General features: G+C 45.0%; 3 protein-coding genes across 4 annotated transcripts; all 3 read right to left on the bottom strand.

Moving 5' to 3' along the window:
- Positions 1 to 1818: 1818 nt before the first annotated feature.
- LOC307074300 (serine/threonine-protein kinase NIM1-like) lies at positions 1819 to 4473 on the bottom strand (the record flags this gene model as incomplete). Its single annotated transcript, XM_079734320.1, has 3 exons — positions 1819 to 2565; positions 3186 to 3454; positions 4200 to 4473. 3 exons carry the CDS (start codon positions 4471 to 4473, stop codon positions 1819 to 1821), a joined length of 1290 nt encoding a protein of 429 aa, XP_079590446.1.
- A 2606-nt stretch (positions 4474 to 7079) lies between these two features.
- On the bottom strand, positions 7080 to 10247 carry ccdc152 (coiled-coil domain containing 152; the record flags this gene model as incomplete). The annotated part of the gene is made up of 8 exons (XM_079734740.1): positions 7080 to 7220; positions 7920 to 8015; positions 8283 to 8410; positions 9115 to 9238; positions 9552 to 9616; positions 9740 to 9808; positions 9971 to 10076; positions 10185 to 10247. 8 exons carry the CDS (start codon positions 10245 to 10247, stop codon positions 7080 to 7082), a joined length of 792 nt encoding a protein of 263 aa, XP_079590866.1.
- A 184-nt stretch (positions 10248 to 10431) lies between these two features.
- Positions 10432 to 20094, bottom strand: LOC307074871 (growth hormone receptor-like). 2 transcript variants are annotated; one of them, XM_079735270.1, is made up of 9 exons: positions 19971 to 20094; positions 17814 to 17901; positions 14753 to 14873; positions 14169 to 14335; positions 13537 to 13715; positions 13102 to 13246; positions 12670 to 12751; positions 12324 to 12393; positions 10432 to 12048 (listed from the first exon to the last, which is right to left on the bottom strand). In XM_079735270.1, the coding sequence occupies exons 2-9, from the start codon at positions 17890 to 17892 to the stop codon at positions 11215 to 11217; spliced, it is 1677 nt and encodes a 558-aa protein (XP_079591396.1). In that variant the 5' UTR covers positions 17893 to 17901; positions 19971 to 20094; the 3' UTR covers positions 10432 to 11214. The 2 variants fall into 2 exon arrangements, with proteins under 2 accessions (XP_079591396.1, XP_079591397.1); XM_079735271.1 differs by having other exon boundaries at positions 10432 to 12039.
- Between the last annotated feature and the right edge of the window lie 875 nt (positions 20095 to 20969).

Here is a 20969-nt window from a genome sequence, read left to right as displayed (position 1 = left end):
AATGAACTCATGAACTTATCTAGCCAATGTTTAAATGACCAATGTTTTCAAGAAAATAACATATTAGAAACCTAATAGGCCAACTATACACACTTTATAATTGTTAACGTTTTAACAAAAGAGTTGTGGTGGCCTAAATTGTAACTGAACGTTGTCCAATAAAACATAAAAGTTATTTCTTTGTTACTTGTGCTTACTCTACATAAATTAGCATTTATGACACTGCAGTAAATCAAAGTTTGTGTGTGTGTGTGTGTGGGGGGAGGGTGGGGGGTGTCTGGAGTGCACGCTCAGTACAGCGTGACGCTTCGAACTCTCTGAAAGCGTAGAACCCGACGAATTTGCATATGAAGCTCCAAGGTCTGTCATCTGCGTGCTGTTGTCTAAACGATAGCTCCGCCCACTTTGAGGCGCTCATCTGAATGTGAATAGAGTGCGCACAATAGCAGCGCGCGGCCGGCTGTCAGACCCCAGCGCGCCCCAGTCCCCACACAGAGCGCCTATTGTCTCGCGGGGCAGATGTCTTCGAAGCCACGCCACGCCATCTGCCGTTTCGTGCAGATGGTGATGGGGTGATTCGCACTCGCTCACACAAACGCACGCACACAATAACAGGGAATGGGTCTGTCTGGTTTTGGCCGGTTCTATTGAGGTCATAGACTGGTGTCGGACTGCTGCTGCTAGACCACTGTGTACTTGCAGTCTTGCAGCAGGCACTAGTGAAAACACTTCACAAATAGTGCATGCACTTATCAAATGCATGGTTGTTATATGAAAGTGTGCACTTTCTTAAAAAAGCATCCCAAAGAACAAAGCACTTGCACCACCGCCTTGCTTTATTTTTCATACATGGGTTAAGCTTTCAACCAACCAACCATAGTAACAAATAAATCATTCAAATACATTTCAGTGCAGTTCCCAAAGTTTTCGAAACATGTCTTGAAACATGTACACCCTTTTTGGAAGTGGTAAACACAGATACGCCACAGACATACGTTTATCTTATGAGGCACTTGAATCTTACTGAATATTGTGAAAGATAAGGAACAAGCAATTAGCAGAAACACATCAGTTTATCTAATTAAATACACATTCAATCATTTCCCTTCTTCATTATGCTCACACACAACTATAGCCGCTATAAGAGATAGTTCTTTTGATAAAATTAGTGTTCAATACTGAGACAACAATCACTGACATAGAGGGTTTCAGTAACATGGCTCTCCCAGTCCATCAGCTCTGCAGTAAACACAAAACACAATTTGAGGTATCCTGTTCCCACTTTATCCAATCAGGAGAGAGAACTCCACCAGGAGGCGGTCTCCCTGCTCGTTCATGTCCAGGCAGCCGGGGTTTCAGTGATGACTGACAGTAGCGGAGCAGGCGAAGCTACCGATTAGGCGCTCCCGGAAAAAAACACAAAGTGGAGGATAGAAAATACACTGACGAAAAGAAGAAGCTGCCAGGAAAAAATAAACAGGAGTCACGGAAGACCCGCGTTTACGGTGACGCATGGCAACGACAACATTGCTTACAGCGGCTTTAAAGCACTGTGTAAGTGTAGAATCCAATTCTGACTGGGATCTGGGTCAACATTTTACATTTAGGGGATTTTGTAGACACTTTTATCCAAAGCGACTTGCAACCATTCACAAATCACTGACGGCGGAGTCAACCACGCAGGGCGACAGCCAGCTCGTCAGGAGCAGTCAGGGCGTCTTAATCAGGAACACCTCGACGCTCCGGGGAACGAACTGGCAACATTCCGGTCCCACCAGTCATCCCGCTCTGCCTCCTGAGCGACTGCCGCCCGCCGGATCAAGAAACCACGCAGAGCTTGGAGGTGTGCCTGAGGCCCCTGTAGGCCTTCAGGCCCTCCCTCCTGGGGTCCCGCACCATGCCCCTCACCACCGGCACCGTCTCGCAGCCCCGCCTCCTCTGGGTGCGGTGCAGCAGGATCCGGTACGCCCCCGTCGACGGGCTGCGGCTGTTCTGGGGGGGCCCCTGCTGGGTCCCCACGTGCTCCCGGGTGAAGCCCAGCTCCTCCAGGCCCGCCCGCACCTCCTCCTCCACCTCCTCCTCCTCCTCCCGGTCCGTCCATCCGGGAGGCACCGGGCCCAGCAGGGGCCAGGGGAACTCCACGGGCAGCAGCCAATCGCAGCCCAGCATCTGGTCCACGGCGTGGCGCTCCTCGGGCAGGGGCCTCAGCATGCCCTTGATGAGCCTCTGGCAGGGGCCCGGCACCCAGGGCGGCACGGCATAGGAGCCGTCCAGCACGCAGCGCCGCAGCTTGCCCAGGGTGTCAGCCCGGAAGGGCATGGTGGCGGTGGCCATGAAGAAGAGCAGGACCCCCAGGGCCCACACGTCCACCGGGGGGCCCAGGTAGCTCTCGTCCCGGAACAGCTCGGGCGCCGCGTAGGGCGGCGAGCCGCAGAAGGTGTCCAGGGCGCGGTCCGGGCCGGGGACCCGCGTGCTGAAGCCGAAGTCGGCCACCTTGACGCAGCCGCGCGCCGTGAACAGCACGTTCTCCGCCTTCAGGTCCCGGTGGATGATCAGGTTGTTGTGCTGCACGTAGCACGCAGGCACAGACACGCGCACGCACACGCACACGCACATCCGCACGCACACACACACATACACGCATGCACATGCACACGCGCGCACGCACACACACACACACGCGCACACACACACGAATGCACACACACACACACATGCACATGGCCATGCACAAATGCACACTCATTCAAACGCATGCACACGCACACACACACGAACACACACACATACACACAAACGCACGCACACACACACAAACATATGCAGGTGGTTAGTGGTGTAGTGGTGGGGGTAGGGGGGGATCCACTCCATCCCTGAGTCTCAAAGCATAACAGGTTTCCCTGATTCCTAGGGCATCATGTTGTGTTTTGGAACCTAAGGTGGCGTAGAACCAACTGTAGGTCGAGTAAGTAGGGTAAAGATTAGATATTGTACCTGTGGCCTACCGGCAGGCTGCTCCTAGACAACATGTATCTGAAACCCCTGTAACGTGCTCTCGATAGAAAGTGTCTGCTGTATGAATAAATACTAAACGGTAAAACAGTTGCAGTAATAGCCATTTCTACCAGTAAGAATAGTTATTTTCTAAAAAACACGACGATAAGCGCCAACTAATGCATCCTTACCAAATACTTGATGGCAAACAGGATCTGCGCAAAGGCCACCTTGCAGCAGTCGGCAGCCATCTTGCCGCGGTCACAGATGCGGGTGTGGAGGTCCCCCCCGCCCGCGTACTCCAGCACCAGATAGAGGCGGCAGGGCGTCTCCACCACCTCGTACAGACGCACCACGTTGGGGTGCTGCAGCCGCTCCGTGTTGGAGATCTCCCGGGCCAGCTGCCTCTGGGCCTGGACGTCCATCCGCGTCTTGTCCAGGATCTTCAGGGCCACCTTGTCTGGAGGCACGGGATTCCCCCCAGAGAGAGAGAGAGAGAGAGGGGGCCGGGTATTTGGGGGGTCGGTGAACATGACTAGTGTATGTGCCTGACACACGAAATTGACTTATTGTTGTCACGAGATTCGTCCAGTTTCGTGTTTGTATTCCAATATCTGGTTAGCCTCCTAGCATGATTGCCTGAGTCATATTTTGGCCAAATTGGCCTGACCTAACCTAACCCTCCTCTCCTAACGCTGCTGATTCACTGTGTGTGTGCCTCATTTGCTATATCCTAAGACAATCAGAGTGGTCTTTACATTCCATAATCACTATCTACCCATGTCGTCGATTTGACAAAATGAACCTTAGAATATAACCTTTTGCTATGAAATTATAAGAAAACACACATGGATATATACACAACATGTGCATATGTGTGTGTGTGTGTGTGTGTGTGCGTGTGCGTGTGTGTGTGTGTGTGTGTGTGTGTGTGTGTCTCCGCTAGGACAGAAGTGATTAAGTGCTTTTGTGGTTTCCTAGAAGCTGCTCTTCATGCAGGAGGAGAAGGACCTCGAGGTCATGGTTCTGCAACAGATACTGAATAATGCTACAAGGCTACTATTCCCTACTTTCCAATTGGTACAATCCTACATTCCAATATATATTCCTCTATTGCGGCCCTTTTCTGAACGCTCATCATGTGTTGACCACGAAAGGTAGAAGCTCAGCCCAGGTGAGCTTTAGAAGTTGACTATTGCTCCTACCTTTGGTGAGGGCGTGGAAGGCCAGCTTGACCCGCGAGAAGGTCCCGCAGCCGATCTCCCCGCGGACCTTGTAGAAGCCCACCCGGCGTCCGATGATGAGCTCCTTCATCACCTTCTCGTCCGTGCGCATGGAGCTGGTCAGCCTCTTCAGGGGGTTGGAGTGGGGGCCGTCGCCGGGGCACCCCTCCTCGGGGCCCACGTCGGAGCCGTCCGTCAGGCTGCACAGGCTGGGCCCGCGCCCGGGCGGGGCCACCTGGTACTGGCCTCCTGACATCATCGCACGCGGCCCCCAGGTTCACGTCATCTGCAGGCAGCGGGGTCGGCAGGACCGGGGTCAAGGGTCAGGGGTCAGGGGTCACGGACAGGGCTCCAATGAAGGCTTTGGTCGAGTAAGTGGGAAGTTCAGTATGATGACAAGTGTCATCTAGTGAGGTGTGAGTTGAAAGGATATGGCACATCAACAGGGGATTCCTGTTTGATTATTCTATTCCTCTGGAACCCGATTTACAGTAAAAGGCAATTAGGAAGTATTACACGTCATGAAACAATGTCATGAAAATGCATTATTTTTTCATGACATGAAAAACAATGTTCATAATAATAAGTCCTGATATGGAATTATAAAGAATCTCTGAATTCATAGATATTTGTGGCCGTTGATGCAATGCATTTAATCGATGAACCATGATTGAATCAAAACACAATGTGTTATCAGTGTTAGTGTTTCAACTCTTTCATGAATACTCCAATGGGAATTTGTGAAAGCAAAATACTTTTTCAAAAAATATGAAACTGAAAATCTAAATAATTAAATAGCTTTCAATCAAAGCATCTCAAAAGGCTATAGCAGGATCATTGTTTAGCTGTATTGCTATTATAATTCTTACCGTATCCTTTTCCAGGCAGACTCTGAGTCCCGACACACGTCTTAAGAAATCCATGGGAAATCGAAATCCACTCTCAGAAGAACCAGATGCTGGATCCAACCAGACAGAACGGTCCCACCGCTACACAGTAACATTGGACACACGGACGTTCTGGCACAACCAGCTGGCACTTCCCAATGTAGAGGACGACTTCCCAGTGGTCCCAGCACATCCCATTAGCATCAACATAAGACACGCGGTCATGGTCCTCATCGTCCCACCACTCTCACCTCTACATCCTCCCTCTCTCTCTCTCTCTCTCTGAGTGTAGGGATTAAGGTGGCGTCATGCGCTTTAATCCACACTATCTATCTCTCTGGCTCAAACCCTTTTGCGTAAAAAGCTAATATAATGGAGCAGGAATGCAACCGATGCAGTCCTACCGACTAGTATCATGTAATACATAGATACACACAAGCGAAAAAAAAGATGGGTCAGAGCCAGGGGCCGTCGCGGATCACAGCCTGTGTCTGTGCTTCACTGGGGCTCCGTCTCTGCCGCTTGATCCCTGGTGGTAGGGTGAGCCGTGCGGTGTGGATGAGACGTTACATAAGATCGTTACCTTGTGTTCCCATCGGGATAAGCATGTTTGTGACCTGATTAGACCGGGTAAAAGGCTTAGAGGAGAGCATCAAGGGATCGGGGCCAACTCCCTTCAGGTGCGCTAGGATCTGAGAGCAGAACTGGAGACAGATACTGGGAATGGAAGCCTTACTGCGAATCAGTTAAGAATCGATTCACCCATGGTCTGTACTCTATGGTCCTTCCACTTTGCTCAAATGAAAATTGTCCAAATCACCATGGAAATGCAAACGTAGGCCAAAGGTTTTGTAGGTATCACACTGGAATATTGGTTTCTGTAAAAAGGCAAATAAATACAATACAAAAATGACATTACATTATTATCTTGTCTAACTTGTAAACGCAGAAACATTTTGCATTGTGATACAGGCGGTACCCCTCCCTACCTAAATACTTCCTCCGCCCTTCGTCTATGTCAAGTTATATAGTCATATAGTAGTCTGGGATTTTCCTATAATAAGTGTTTCCCAATAATCTACACAAACACTAGAATTACATGGAATGTTTAAATCTTTCCAAAAATTGGCAGTTCAATATTTGTATTTTTTTGTTTAATTAAGTTGGGTAAAACAAACAAGCAGCAGAACATGTATTGGTCATCGTTAATAAACACTGAACCCAATCTCACCTTCTTGAAAAACATAGAAACTGAAACCTGGTACTGATGACAGCAATGATGTGACAGAAACCCCAGAAACACACGCACACACACACACACACACACACACACGCACACACACATACAAACACTCTCTCACACACACACACACACACACACACACACACACACACACACACACATAAATGCTTCTTTCATCTCATATTAGAGTTTGACTGACCCTCCACTGACAATCAACAAAGAATAAATGTCTGATATTTGCAGCGTTGCACCTAGCCTCTGTGTCCTTACAAGGTCAGCATTAGTCTTGCAGTACAACACAAAACAACAACACTAACTAATTAGTTCAATTGGCATTAATGACTTGATCCTTCTGACATGCTCGGAGTAATTCCGCGATGACGTTTCAAGAAGTGTCAAGAAGTTCTCCATTTCTGTGTGTGACCTGCCGCCTGTGTCTTGAACTGTGCTCTTATTGGATTAAATCCGAGACAGGGTCATAGAAGAGGACTGGCCTCGTCATGGACCAACTGGTCCTGAATAAACCTGTGGCATTACGTCCACTGCCTCGTACATAAAACCATGAAACCATAACCGAACCGCTAACATCTGAACACCATGAGCAACAGCTTTGCAAAGTAAACAAAGACATTTTGAAAATCATGAAATTTTTTTTTTATCTATCTATAATTTTCAATGGGATTTGAACTGACATGGTGGTGTGAGTTATTGCACGGGCCGGCGGAGGGATGGCTACATCCTCCTCCTCTTGAAGTGTCCGTCTGTGGAGCCGCTGGTGCGTTGCTGCTGCTGCTGCTGGGCCTCCAGTGCCTGGACCCTCTGGCGCAGAGCTGTGATCTCCCGGTCCTTCTCCTCCTGCATGAAGTGCAGTTTCTAGGAAACCACAGCAGCACTTAATCACTTGTGTCCTCTAGTGAAAACACGCAAACACACATGAATCGCATTCCCCACTTCCGGCACGCATACACAGGCCTGCATGCACACGCACAGAAACAGACACAGACGTATTGTTTATATAACCACGTGTGCTTTCTTATTATTTATACCAAGGGCGTAGGAACCGGGGGGGACGGAGGGGACGTGTCCCCTCTAATATTGGAGACAGGCGCATTTGTCCCACCTAAAATTATACCCGGGGGAGAAAAATATTTTGTTTTATTTTGAAAGCGCAACACAGCATCTTGTCACCTCTTCTTATTCTAAAAAACTGGATGATTGAGCGTGCAATTAAAGAATTGATTTGATATTTATCAGTTCATTACTGCCATTCAAAATGTGTTTTCCTTTACATTTACACATCTATCTTTTTAGTAGAATAAAATATATTTGTGAATTTTTTCAGTGTAGTTAATTTATGACATATTTCTGTTCAAACCATTAACGGATCTGTCAGGTTTCCGATATGTGTCCCCCCCAATGTTAAACTCATTCCTACGCCCTTGATTTATACGATATGGCGCACTAATAATTTGTCAATTTCATTTGATAAGCGCTTACAGACGAGTAGAGATCGACAGGCAGACCGGCAGACACACATGCATGCACAGATAGCCAGAGAGACAGGTAGATCACCCTCTTGAAGATGTTGAGGTGGACAGCACTGGGGTTCTGCTGGGTCTGCTGCTGACGCTGGGCTGAGTTCTGAGCCTTGGCGAGCGTAGCACCAAACTAACGACACAGAGCAACATTATACACTCCTCTACTGTAGCATGCAGCCGTAACCACCTGAGGTGAACCATATCTAATACATCAAACGTCTCCCACACAGACTATCTCAAGGATCTCTCCGTTGCACAAGCAGAAGCAACCATCATTTTTTAACGTCAATGCCATGAAGTATAGTACCCTTCTATGATTCTTCTTATGAAGGCATGCAGGCTACTGCTTGATTCAAGTGCACGGTATCTGACTTGTTAGATATCTGGCTTGTTTAACCTCCCTTCGAAGCTTGAGGAGCTGGTTCTGTGTCTCCTTCTCCTGGTTCTTCAGCGTGTCCTTCATGCGCTGCAGTTCAGCCTCTTTGCTCTCCAGAAGTCTCGCCAGCTCTGCGTCTTTAGTTTCCACTGGGATGGAAAGGCAAGGACATGATGTCACCTTACAAGGGCCTGATAACAGTTCTGTAACGGCAGTATTTCTTCACAATTGTAGTGATGGGACATTCTGTTTTTTTTTATTGTTCGTCCATTCAAAAGATAATATTTGACTTCAAGATATTTACTGATCCTGATACCCAGTTGTATAGTCTAAATAAATCACGATGAGAAGATATGCCCTCGAAATGATGTTTCGAGGGTACCGATGTGTGGTTTGAGGAAAGGGGGATAACAAAACGAGTTTTTTTTCTGTTACATTACTTTAAATGTCCATATAGTTAAATGTAATGTTCCCTCGGTTATACAGAGTGTTTAACACGGTTGGATTGACATCCACTGACAATCAATTATTTGTTTAGTAATTTATCAAATTACATTTGCTGCTTATAGCTTGACTAATACAAATAATATCTGACATTTCTGTTTCAGATAATTCACGGTCATTTTTCAGTTTGTCAGAAAAAGCTATATGTAAGCATCACTTTAGATTAGAACACACAAATCTGCTGTAAGAATACCTCTGTGCATTCTGTTTGTGTGTGTTTTGACAGTACGGAAGTTCATAGTAATAAACAGTTGTTGACAGATATGCCTCAGTTCAGAAGTCACTAAAACAGCTCCATCTACAGGCAACAGACATGGTTGGCTCGGTACCGTCACATCATGTTCTTTACATTGCTTGAAGATGTCCTGAATCTCCCCCTGGCACTGCTGTTGTACGGTCTCCAGCGCCCTCTGGTGGCGCCCTTCCTCTACTTCCATAACATTCAATAGCTTCTGTAGTTCAACATCTTTCTCCTGAAAATGTCACAAGGCATTAGTTCTATTAAAGATTATTTAAAATAAAAATACAAATCACCATCGTTGTGGCAGCATGCTAAAATTCTGGTGTTAGATGTTTTAAAAAGCTAAACAAAGCCTGAAAATATACCTAATCTTAGTAATTTAGTTGTAGGCCTACCAGTAGTGTAGGGAAAACAAAAATGATCATGGTCATATGCCTATTTTATTTTCGAATGACTATAAACAGAAATTCTATTTTTAAGCAAAATGAAAACAAAATGATATGTGTATGTGCTGTGTAAGTTAATCACACATCTTCCATCCTTACCGCAATTCTCCTCTCGTTATGTCTTTTCATTTCAGCCATTTTGTCCTTCAAACTGTCGTTAACGTCTGTCAGTAAGATCATCTTTAAGTTAATTCAATAATTGTGATGTATTTTTTTTTTTAAATTATGATTGAAATAAATGTGTGGTATGTGTGCTATCAAGCAGTGAGAGGGGCGAGAGGTTGCACCTCTGAGGTTGTACTGCTGCTGAAGCGTCTCCTGGACTGTGTTCACTGTGGCCAGAATACCGTCTCTCTCTGCAACACAAGCCATACGTGGATAAAGTCACTGTTTTGATGTTGCTTCATAGTCAACAGCAATGAAAGGGACCGCAATTGTCGTTTTCCTTATCGGTAGTTTCCTTGGTCCACCATTAGGAGGAGACATCCTCCCATTACAGACAGTGTACATTACGGTACCCTCCGTCAGACTTCTCTCTTTGATGAGGGAGAACTTCAGAGTCCGCTGAGCGTCATCCAGCTTCGCCTCTAGCATGTTGTTTTCGCCGATCTTTCTGCAAATTGTCTATTACAATTAAAAAGAATTAGACTCTCAAAATAGCTTCATTCTAGGCTATTATCATATATTAATGCTATTCTAATGGTAGACTGTAACTCCATGACCCGTTGTTACCTGTTCCAACAGAGTGAAACAGCCCATTAGTTTCTCAATATCGACACACGTTAACTTTGACATCATGTAAAAACTGCTTGTCCAAAAACGTAGCTTTTGTTTTTATTTTCAAATGACCGATTGCTATCTGCGCAAGCTAACCAGAAGCTATATTACACCTTACGCTAGCTGACGTTTCACCATCCAATCACAGACTAGGGTCCAAACCGTGTACACCAATCACAGATCACTTAGATCACACCGTGAAGAAGGCACAAAGAGTTTATTTGCAAAGACAGTGCACTACAAAAAAAAACAGGTTCATCACATTCAATCGCACTGTGATAAGTCAGTGTGAAGCAGCATTATATCCTACATTTTTAAGTATAACATTAAAAAAATCGGTCTGAACTTTTAAAGGTGTGACTTAAAAGAGGTTTAGCTTTTTAATGTTATTTAAACAAGAGGCGGCCTACTGACTTTTTGCAAATATATTTTATGAGAAACAATATGCTTGGCCAAGTTAACAAAACAGTACAAAATATAATATATAAAAAAAACACCCAGCCAAACTCACTTTACAATGTCTGTTTTTTTAATTCCTCAACAGAGGTCGTTACTTAGAATGACTACACCGAGACAAACTTTTTTGTTTAACGTCAGGGCTTATTAGGAAAAATCTAACCAGACCAGTTCCAAACAAGTACAAACAAAGACATTCCCTGGGTTATATCTGTTCTTGTGTGGTCTGTACATTTCCCCCCTAAGCAAAACAGTTGTGTAAGGGGATTTGTGTTAAACACTTCACAACTGACACGTTATGTGGCCCTGTGTCATTCCACGAGGTGCACAGTCCTCCCAGCCCAACCTAAAGAGAACACTCTCATAATCTTTACTCTTCTGTGACAGCAGTAGTGTCACTCTCCTCCTACAGATGGCGATAGAGAGACTAACGGTGGTGCCACGAGCCCAGGCACCAAATGTTACACACCACATCGTATCTTCAACACAAATTGGCTGGCAGCCAACATATGGAATACATGTTCACGATCTAGGGCGTGATGTCCTGCAAAAGGTCGGGGGTCAGGTATCCCTCGGGCGTCGGCACCGACTTGGGCGTGCACAGCCAGGCGGCGGGGGTGTTGTTGGGCCTCAGCAGCAGGCTGTTCTGCTTGTCCACCCCCTCCACCAGGGTGTAGCTCAGGGGTTGTGCAGCCGTGTAGGCCCCTTGGGGACAGCCCTGGCACCCCCAGGAAGGCGGGGCAGAGGGTGGGACGCTGGGCTCTCCTACGGTCGTCTTGCCCGCGTCCCGCTCCGAGGAGTACCCCCAGGTTTCAGCCTCACCCGTGTCCGCCGTCATCACCAGCCGGAAGTCAATCTTTGCGTTTTCCTTCTCCTCCTCCTCCTCCTCCTCCTCCTCCTGCTTGTGCTTCTCCTCCTCTTCCTCCTCCTCCCTCCGCTGTGCCTCCTCCTCCCCGGCCGTGAGGAGCACCTCTCCGGAGCCGTGCACGTGGCTCACAAGGGTGTACAGATCGGCGGGGGGGCCCACGGGGCCCACCCGCTCCCGGGGCGCCCAGACGGAGGGGTCCCGGTCGGGGCCGCTGGGTGTGGGGGGCTCGCAGGAGGAGGAGCGGCCGTGGACGGACGGGCCGTCGCAGCAGCAGCAGCTGTCCCGGCCCGAGTCGCTGTCGTCCCGGAGCCCCCGGGAGGAGAGGGGCGTGCGGGGCGAGGAGGGGGAGCCGGCACCCCCGGCGCCGGCCGAGCCCTCCTCCTCCTCGATGTCCAGGTCGATGAACTCCACCCAGGGGTCGCTCTGGTCGTTGTTGTTGGACTTCAGGTCGGCGTGCGCCCCCAGAGCGGACATCAGATCCGACAGCTTGCCGTTCTGCCCCACACAGAGTCAGAGGTAAACCGAGAAGACACATTTTTGGGGCATCTAGTAAGATTTCTTGGACATGTAATAAATTCAACATAAATAAATGATAAATTATCATTATTATTATACAAACTGACTATGTGAGGTTTATTGCTCCTTGCTTAAGCATCAGTTTAAGTTCAAAAACGTATAAACTATTTTGGATCGAATTGCATTCCAAAATAGTTTAGTCAATTTCCTACGGAATTTCGTACAGAAATAGTAATTCATTTTTTTGGACGAACCTTGAGTAGTTCTGGGTCAATTCCTCTGATTTTAGGTCCAGGAACCCGAGGCAGGAGTATAACCATCAACCTAATGGAAGTACAGATACATTCATATAGGAATACTATTATGAACATCAGGTCATTTTGGGTATACAATTATCGATTATAATACTACTATATAATGATAAAACGTAAAAGAAATCTAGCAAAATTACACTTTAAAGAATAGCAGCATAATTAATTAATTAATTGTTTAATTAATGATGAAGATGTATAGCCACTCCTTATGTGAATACACATTGCGTTGTCTACTCTGTAAATCACTAGTCAGTATTCAATGCTCAGAACGCTAAGAGGGTCTTACCTTTGTTGCATGACCAACATTAGAACGCCAAGGAAACACAAGGCAGCGAAAATCAACAGGATGGCAATAGGGAATCTGGAGACTGAGAACAAAAAAATAAAAACATAAAATGATATAATTGAAATGCTAACTTCATAATACAGTTGCATGAATAAAAACAATAAACACAGGTTGAGATATTTTGTATTTACAGGGTCCTACTTCATTCAAAGGTTCTCGTGTAAAAATCACAGCCTACCACGTCAACTCTGTCTCCCTGCCATAGTTGGACTTTGGAAACAGGTTTGACGGCGGAAACTATTTTTTTCCCAAAACGTGTATGAAGCAGAATTCTCTTAAAACAAATTGCTTAGGTACCTTTTATTAGAGCAGCAGAGTGTGCCGCTATCGCTTGAAATAGATAATCAAGGAGAAAACATTCTATGGTTTCACCTTTGGAGGCAACACGGATGAATAGGGTGTCGCTGAAAGCTCCAAACTCCTTGGAGGATAGCATCTTGGACCTCACTCTGACCTCGTGGTCCATGTTGGTCTGCAGCCCATAGAGTGAGGTTACCGTGTTCCGCTGAAGGTCTTTCTATTAAAAGGAGCCAAGGAACATCATCACCGGGTAAAGGGCGTGGCCTCAGCTTAACCATTAGCTCTGAGAGCGACCGGGGGACAGGGACAACAAAGGTCATGAACTTTGGTTTCAAGTCCTTAAAATCAGAGGAAAATCCCAGTTTCAACAGAATCCTTATCAGTTAGAAACCAAATGCCCGAATGTTTAAGACCGTTAACGGATCCTACGTCAATCGACAACAATCACATCCCAGATATCGAAAGCATGAATTCATCGTGCTTTTCAACAGCAATTCGGACGCCCACCGATTTCCAGGTGTCGGCATCCCCCTCGCGGTGCTGCACTTCGTACTGGAGCCTCATCCAGCCCGTCTTGACGTCGGCCGTCTGCGGGGCCTCCCAGCTCAGCCTGACGTTGAAGTGGGTCCCGCTCAGGGCCACCATCAGCAGGGTCCAGTTCAGCTCCACAGGCGGGTCGGGTTGAACTGGAGGTACATCAGTGACAAGAAGAGTTAAGACCAAATGAAGGATGTTGGAAAAGTATCAGCCCCTTTCTGTTGCATTTGATGGTTGACATTTATAATATGTCATCATATTGTTTATAAAATGTTTATATAATGGACGTAAGAATGTTTGTATTCCTTTTTTCAGAAACCAATACTGGTTCAGTGGAACTATTGTGCTTTAAGGAATATGTTTATATTTAATTAAAATAAGAAAATATACTTCTACTACAACTACATTTAATGCTACTACTAACAACATCAACAATTATAAGATAAATTACAATTATATAGGACCACCATTTCTGAAATACAAAAGCAGAAACTGTTTTAAACCCTATATATATATATATATATATATATATATATATATATATAAATGAACATTGATTCAACATCAGGTTTCTGAAAAACGTCGAAGAGCTTCCCTCTCACCGATCTCCTCGATGGGGAAGATTCTCTCGTCGTAGAGGACGGCGCGGTCCCGGGAGAAGAGCTGCACGCTGTAGTAGATCCAGATGCTGGTGTGGTTCTCACTGAAGTAGCACTCACTGGTGCCAGGGGGCCCGTACTGGGGACACTCTCTGAGGGACTGGATGTTCCTGCGGGTGTCGGGAGAGTAATCGGCTGATGGTGAACGTAGACTTGGCTCATTTGCGTTTGAGGCAGGAAAGAAGAAAACAGGGTCAAATCTGATACGACAAAAAAAATGTTTTGAGAGTTTTCAAGGAAGAAATTACTGCAGAGATGAAGGTGAAATGGAATTGTAATAGACTGGTATATGTTCTATATAATCTTCCATTTTGCAAAACCAAACCAAAAGAGTTTTGCCATGTCGACTGGAACGCTACAGCAGGAATAGACACAACAATCCAAGAAAAGAAACGGTTTGTGATAACAGTGCACCTGGTTATTTTGGCAGGCCACCTGTGTTTTTTATTAGTTCCAAAGACCAAATCCCACGTGCAAGGCCACCACATTTCCTAGAAATGCGATTCATGTTCTTAGGATGTTCTTACTTTTTAATGTAGAATAGCCTGAGGTCTCCGGGCTGCGATAGGTTCTGGAATGTTCCGACATTCCAACTGCAGCGGAAGGTTTCCATGTCGTTAGAAACACAGCTGGTCAGATGGGGAAGGACTGATCCAGGGAGGGGGGGGAGAGGCGGAGAGGAGAGGGGGGAGAAAGGGAGAGGGAGAGGGACAAACATTATGGCTCAGGACACACTTCAGAACCACTATCTTCATGTTAACCCTTACACGCCGTCAACACGATGTGTAGGGTCCTGCTGGGACTTGTCGAATGAGGTTGATCTGGGCTGGCAGGTCGTAATTTGAAACCGCGGAAGCAGCAGCGCTGGGGGGGAACGGCAGCTCAACTTTCCTAAAGTTGTGTGTGAACTCTGCCCCGCGGGAGACGCAAGGGTACCTACCGGCCTCAAAAGTCCCGAGAGAGGCCTCAGAGAACACACTGCCAGAATAGGAAAGCCTTGATAAACTGTATGAAGCCTTGAAATCATATCCTTTATAGGCATCAGCAGTGCAGTGCTTTCTTTTATTCAATAGTCCATCATTATTCAAACAAAAGCCATAAGCCACGCTTTGAAACAAAATGGCTCCATCACTGCTATAGTTGATAAATGATGGGTGGTGATGATAAATATCTCCTGCCAGCTAGGACTTTTTTTTTGTTCAAGGAGGAGGGCGGGGTGGTGAAATATAAAAATAACCTGTTTACCAGATCTATGACTCCTACCAGGAACATCTACAGGGGGGATAACATCTGATACTCTGCTATGTCAAGTTAGAGATTCCAGTCCTAATTATTAGGTATGTGAACCAAAATCCACTGCTGCACTGTTGTGTTTTATCGATCACTCAACCTGTTAAGTACGCAAGGGAACTGGAGATGGGATTATATTCTAGAAATAGATTTATATTATTAAAAACAATTATAAAGATCATTGAAATAAAATCCTATTTATCAGTAAATAAGGTATCATTGTTTTTTATTATAAAAAAAATGTGTTGCTTTGTGCATTCCATCAAATGTTTTCCATTGATGTTTTGTGTTCATTTGTGTTAACTCTTAATAAACACACCGGGATCATAAAACATCGTTGCAGATTTCTTCCCACCCACTGTTTCTCACTGGCCAATGCCTTCTTGCAGTAATAATCGTGTATCAAGACAGCGCTGGCTCTTTGCTCAGCTATTGCATGCGTTTTTATCTTTATTGTTTTATTTGCATAAGAGGTGGTTTCGCCGAAAGGTCTTGACGACTATTTCGTGGTACACCTCAAGCACAAGGTGGGGAACCGCTGTTCTATGTGGCTTTGTGATAGGAGCGCTTGTGTAACCTTAATAACCGTGGTGCACAATGGGTTGATGTTCTGGAAGCCTGCGTCTGTGATATCGCTCCTTTATAAACATGAACGGGACCCGTGTTTGCACAGTGATCTGTGAGCTTGACTTCATAAGTAAATACACGCACAGTACATACCGAGGCTGCCATTGCAAAAAGACGAGGAACCTACAATTTTCATGGATGTAAATAAAAATGAATACTTGCATTATAAGAAAGCACACATGCTACATCTTTTTAGAGATCATTTTGTGTGATCTCATTATTTGTCACACTGTAGCGTGTATGTGTTGTGCCACACTGAAACCTACTGTTCGTGTTAGATAATCAATGACAGTCATTTCTAATGTCCCCGAGCACTACTACCACTACTATTACTTCTGTCCTGCGAGTGCCCTCTCTTAGGCCCCTTCGTATGAGATTATTTAAGCCATTTCCCTCCCTCAGCTACGTGCTAGCTGTGATCTCCAATCTGAGCCTCTTCCTGTCCTAGACAGTTAACAGGGTCATCCAAAGTACAAACTGACTATCAAACCCTGACCGCCATCCAACATCTCTCTGCTGGAATCCATCACAACAGACAGCAATGTACAAGAAAGTCCAGAAGCAGTCTCTCTAGAATATAATACGTTTTTGTGTTTGGACCGGAGAAACGCACGGTTATTTTGCATTGGCAACCGTGAAAGCATTTTGGAACAATACAAAACAGTGAGTGGAAGTGGAAAAAAAGAACATGAAGCGAGACACTCCAAATGCTTTCTATTAAGATTTCTTTGATTGCGTGTCGAGGTCTGCAAATTGGCGCCTGCTGAAGCCCGCTTCCCAGAGCCAACAGATCAAACTTGGCGGGCGCACCCGGGATTCTAGGAAAACAGTTTCTGTTAACTATCTGGCACCACACACAACGCGGTGGTGGCCTCTCCAAAATTCTATCTGTACCGCACGGAACGGTACTTAAAACGCACATTGGAACACAAACAGCCTGTTCACCAAACAAGTGGCTCAGCGCAACGAAAAAAAGCCACTCGAGGCGTCTTGAGCTGCATTCCAAGGGCATTAGCATCTGAACACAACACCAGTGCATGCATGCAAACAGGCAAACAATCGGTCCAGAACCAGCAAGTCCTTCACTAAAAAGGGAGTATCTGACTAGAGTGCTCCCTATTGTTCTATGTTGCCCCAGAGAGGAATGGTTCTTGCCGCTACACAGGAATTCCTGGGAAGCCGCTTCACTATAAATCGACTGGCTCTCCTCCAAGCCTCGTCTCTGTACAGCGCTTTAGTGTTATGCAACACACACACACACGCGCGCGCGGGGAACACACACACACACACACACACAAACTGTATCTGTTTGAATGCCTCAGCCCCGTCTCTGAGGAAGTGTCATGTTTTGCTTTTGTTAATACATAACTAAATTATAATGTTTTTTTAAAGATCCCTCCATCTGTTAGTGGATACATAATGACTAAGATTTAAGTAGGTACTTATACATTCCACAGCGGGTTCAAAAGAACAACACATTTTCGTGAAGGGATATGCATTGTAATAAAAAGGAATCTGTTCATCACCGGGTGTGGGCCAAACAGGGGGACTAGCACCAGATAAACTCTAGCTTTATGTCTGGATAACACATTGCGTAGTACGCACATATGTGAACATATATGAGACAAACAACACACACGAGGGAGGGATCTAGTAAATCCTGGTACATACCGTGCTCAGAGGCCAGTTCCTGTGCAGAAAGCGTGCCCAGTATGAGGAGAGAGAGGAGCAGGGAGAGTGAGGCAGCCATGGCGTGGAGCTATAGAGGGAGAACATGAGGTGACTCAATGTACTCAGCGCGACTCAAGCCACACTAGTCCCCCCTCTTCCTGGTCCAGCCCACTACCACCATTAAATAGGTCCAGAGAAGGCCACTCCTTGACTCCCCCCACTCGCACGCGCACAAACAAACACAAACACACGCACGCCACATACATGCACACACACACACACCTCCACAAAAGCCCTCATTAAAATACAATATAAAACACAATAAAAAAAATGACATCAATACATATTGTATTAATAAAGTGCATCAGAATTCAATGTTAATGTAATCAACGACAAAATAATATATAGGCTAGTTGTGAAGAGCATGAAAAACGCTCCCTGCTTAGACAGCATCCCAATGCACGAGGCTTTAAAGTGGACTGGACTATGAGTAATAAATACTTGTGGGTCTGCAAAACATTGAAGCGGTAGGCTATATAACCTTTTTTTACCACCCTAAGAAAAAATAGACCAATAAAATAAGCACAATACAAGAACAATGACAAAAAAATAGGAATTTCTCATAATTCTTCAATCGTTAATTCTAATGATTTATCTTCCCTTTTTCTTAATGTTTTGCATTGTGTAACCGGTGCTTTAAATGACATTTATTCCCGTTGTACTGGTGCCAGATCTTGGGAAATCTAAAACTCCCACTTCGCAGGCTCAGCCGAGAATTCGAAAGAAACAGTAATGTTATGTGTTTAGACCACTCAAATTTCCTCTTCCCTGCCCTCAGTTATGCTATTATAGTTTAATATTATTTGTATTATATTAGTCCTGCCTTTTATCCTTTTACTTATCATTTACTTGTATAATTGGCTAACATAATACACTATGCAATAATAATATGTACCGCAATTGTTAGTTACTTCTTATACTGATACATTTTCATGCATGAGTAATGCTTACAAATTGTAATGCAACGAAAATTTGCTGAGAAAAAAACACTTTTAGCTTATCCTGCCAAGCACTTGCAAGACAAAATATAGCCTAGGCCTACTTACCATTTTACCTTATGATCATACAAACTGACGATTACATAATGCAACATACTGTCGTATTCCTGATTGAATGGGAAATTCTACTTCTACTGGCTGTTTACAATAAACTTTTTTTTTTCGTACGGTAAAATAAAATAAGAAGCCATGGCGCATTACTGTGACGACCACCATATTTACTAAATGGTAAAATTGGTAGGAGTGTATAATAATACAGTTAAGAACGATTGAGGGTTTCCGGTGTTCAGCACAGCTCTTTTGACTTTGCTGCAGAGAAAAACATCCTCCTCAAATCCCCAGGATGTGAGTGACAGCAGGAGCAGCTGAAGAGGACGTAGCCACGTGACTGTATAGGCGCGTGAATGCAGTCCGTTTTATGCTCATTAAAGGAAAACCCGCAAAACGTATTAATTTAAATTAAGATGTGTGGTCCACCGTTTGAATAACGAAAATCCATTTGTTTAACATATGCAGCCGAATGAATAATCAATAAATAAATCGTTATTTATTTTTTAAATGTGGAAATAGTTTACTTAGGAACTTGGCCATTTGAACTCAATCTGTCAGTTGGTGATTATCAGATGCCATTATTTCATTTGTCAAATTAGTTGGCGTTCATAAACGTTGGTTAATGTGCGTTGAACTGGACCCGCGACAGCTTTGCCCTTTTACTTTGTAGCCTTCTTTCATTATGGTGTGCAGCAAAACCAGGCAGTTCAGTTCATACAGCCGCCCACTGATTCAAATGTGTCATTTTGGGATTTTGTCAAAAACGAGGGAAAATAAATTTAACTAGGCCTACTAGGCTGCATTTACTTGCTGACTTACGTGACTGGGTTTTTCCAATAACTATCTTACATTAAAGAGGCCTACGTGTTATATTCTATACAAAGAAAGAAAGGGACAAACAAACTATACAACAATACAACAAACGATTAATATATAATATATCTAATATATAAGACATTTAGTAGAAAACTAATATCAGCGACACGTCGTAAACCTGTTGAACTTGGAAGGGTCTTATCAGAGCCGTGACGTGATCAAACCAACTCACCTTAGTCCTAGTAGGCTAAATAGCTCCCAGTCCACTCGCTCCCTTTTCAATATGTCGATTTATTAACAGTTCTTCTCCAGAAAAATCCAAACCCGGTAACCCGGAACAAAGATCGCATCTGGCGGCCAGGTTTGAAGGACAATAACACCACGTCCCTGACGGGTGTTTCGCTTTCCAGGAAAGCACGAGTCAGCGTCCACATGGATCCCGTCCATGCATGTTGCCTATAAATAGTTACAACTGCAGGACAGAAGTTACACGTTTTTTTTTTATTCTGGGGTAGAGACAAAAGCAGCAGAGGTGACATCTTTCGGCCATGTGTGGGACCGCTATGGATTATGTTAGTCAGACCACAAGGGCAGGTCATCTGTGAAATAGTCCTACGGCATTTAGGATGGACCATATAAAGACAACACGAATGGTAGGAAGGTGTCTAAACCTTAACGTTGGCCCACATGTAAACTCTCAACGAAGGAATTGTAATGTTTCTCAATGTATATGAAATCCTACGACGATTATATGGTTGCTAGGAAAATTAGTCTCTTTAATATGTCGTTTCGCCATGCAGGTAAAGGTTTCTCTGATTTCCTCTTGAACTAGTACGCGCTAGATGGCCTAGCCCACTCAAACCCATAAAGCCGACTATTGGTTGATGGTATAGCCGACCTAAAGACACATTACATCTCCCTTTCTAACTCCCTATGCATTTGCAAGCTTTCCATAAAACATTGTCCAACGTAACATTTCAATTGAACTCAAATAGTACTCTATATTTCATTGTTCTCCTCACACTTTTTGATGAAAGCAAAACGTTTATTTTTGCTTATCACCACCCATAACATTCAACACGAAAGCATTCCTTCTCCTAGACATTCCCCTTCGGTCTCATGCTTCCTCTCCAAGCCTCTCTGGTGGTCCTACAGGTCTCGTTGACCTTCTAGCGTCTCTGTGGTTGTTGGAGGAGAATCCTCAGTGTAGCTGTCTCAATGTACACTGATC

This window comes from Pollachius pollachius (assembly GCF_949987615.1).
Source record: "Pollachius pollachius genome assembly, chromosome: 4".
NCBI classification, from domain to species: domain Eukaryota; kingdom Metazoa; phylum Chordata; class Actinopteri; order Gadiformes; family Gadidae; genus Pollachius; species Pollachius pollachius.
This window is presented reverse-complemented; position numbering and strand designations above follow the sequence as displayed.

Bases quoted from the DNA above. Each gene is read 5' to 3' on its own strand.
- LOC307074871 (XM_079735270.1), bottom strand. From the start codon at position 17,892: ATGGCTGCCTCACTCTCCCTGCTCCTCTCTCTCCTCATACTGGGCACG. The intron at 14,336-14,752 runs GTAAGAACATCC...CGACACCCGCAG, and splicing joins AGGCTATTCTACATTAAAAA to GAACATCCAGTCCCTCAGAG. The intron at 13,247-13,536 runs GTGGGCGTCCGA...TCCTTTTAATAG, and splicing joins ATGCCGACACCTGGAAATCG to AAAGACCTTCAGCGGAACAC.